General features: G+C 40.5%; 1 protein-coding gene across 1 annotated transcript; it reads left to right on the forward strand.

The window, feature by feature from the left end:
• Window positions 1-490: 490 nt before the first annotated feature.
• On the forward strand, window positions 491-808 carry LOC121163503 (cytochrome c oxidase subunit 7B, mitochondrial-like). The gene has a single exon (XM_040991036.1). It carries the CDS (start codon window positions 491-493, stop codon window positions 728-730), a length of 240 nt encoding a protein of 79 aa, XP_040846970.1. The 3' UTR covers window positions 731-808.
• The last annotated feature ends 634 nt before the right edge of the window (window positions 809-1,442 follow it).

Raw genomic sequence — 1,442 nt, forward strand, 5'->3', positions numbered from 1 at the left:
GATTTCCCACCTGGATGAACACACTCACAGTCTCTTACTCAGGACATTGAAGGGAATGGATTACAATTTATGGCTACACGGTGTGCTTGTCACCAGAGGAAGATGTGTATATAAAATAAATGCATATATTATATATACTTATATAGATGTGTATATTAGTGTATGTATATATTTTAACTCTATTCTGATCACCTTAAATGAAGGTTAGAGCCATTCCATGTCCCCATTTCTTGGGTTAAATTGAAACTATTGAACTTTGTTAACATTCCCATCATTGAAAAACAAAACTTCATTTAATATCAAATGAAAACGTAATCAACAAGCCTGGATACCAGAAAACGGCTTGAAAAGAAGGGTCCATTCACTTTGATAAAATGATAAACTGAGGTCCTGTATTTATTTTATTTTTAAAGTTTCATTTATTTGAAAGTATTACAGATTGGCAAGGGTACCGCCAGCGAACTTGCCATGAAACAGTTTCTGTTCCACGATGTTTCCTTTGGCCAGAAGTGTGCTAAGTCGTCTGCAATTTCAAAGCATTCAGCAAGCAATGGCAAGGCAGAGCCACCAGAAACGTGCACCTGATTTTCATGACAAATGTAATAATGTATGGGCTGGTGGAGCCACGTTCTGTATTGTTGCATGGACATATACAGCAACACAGATTGGAATGGAATGGAACCTGTCCCCTGTTGGCAGAGTCACCCCAAAGGAGTGCAGAGATCAGTAATCATCCCAGCTGGTGTAATAATGAATTGATTCAAACCAACTCATAAATGATGCCAAGAAAAAGCACTGTAACAGTTAAAATATGACCTGCTAAGTTGGGAAAGATTATAATTCTAATATGTTTTGTTATCTAGACCAAGAAAGAGAAGCCTTCAAGTGCCAGGCAGTAGTACTTCAGACATCTGATGACTTCTACCTTCTACCAGGAACCTCTAGAACCCCCCTACTGCTACAGTTGCTCAACGCCCCCTTTCAGCTCGAAGAAGCTAGAGCGGTCGTCGTCCCGTTATCCCTGTTCACTCCTGTTTGGAAATGTGAGGAGTTAGATAGTATGATAGGCAGTCGGGGTCTCTGGTTCCTGGTGAAGCTACTTTGTCTGCATTGACCGTTCAGGAGTAATGAAGAATCCAGTATAACAAAGCCTGGCTAACGGAAAATGAACTCAAGCCAGCTTTTCCAAGGGACTCTTAATAACCCTTCCCTCCATTCCATCCACTGAAATGTAAAAATTTTTTTCTAATCAAACCATTAACAAGTTTCTTTTGCAGGACTAGAAGTGTTCCTCCATCTCCTATTCCACCAGGCTGCAACCACTGCCAAGAGAAAACAGCTCCTAGAAGCCATAGAGAACAATGCCCCTCTTCCTTTATATATAACAAAAGGGAGGAATGTAAGGACTTATTCCCATATCCCACCCTGGACCCTGCGCCATT

Source organism: Ochotona curzoniae, unplaced genomic scaffold (genome assembly GCF_017591425.1).
Source record: "Ochotona curzoniae isolate NIBS_2020 unplaced genomic scaffold, NIBS_Ocur_1.0 contig_64, whole genome shotgun sequence".
Taxonomy (NCBI): domain Eukaryota; kingdom Metazoa; phylum Chordata; class Mammalia; order Lagomorpha; family Ochotonidae; genus Ochotona; species Ochotona curzoniae.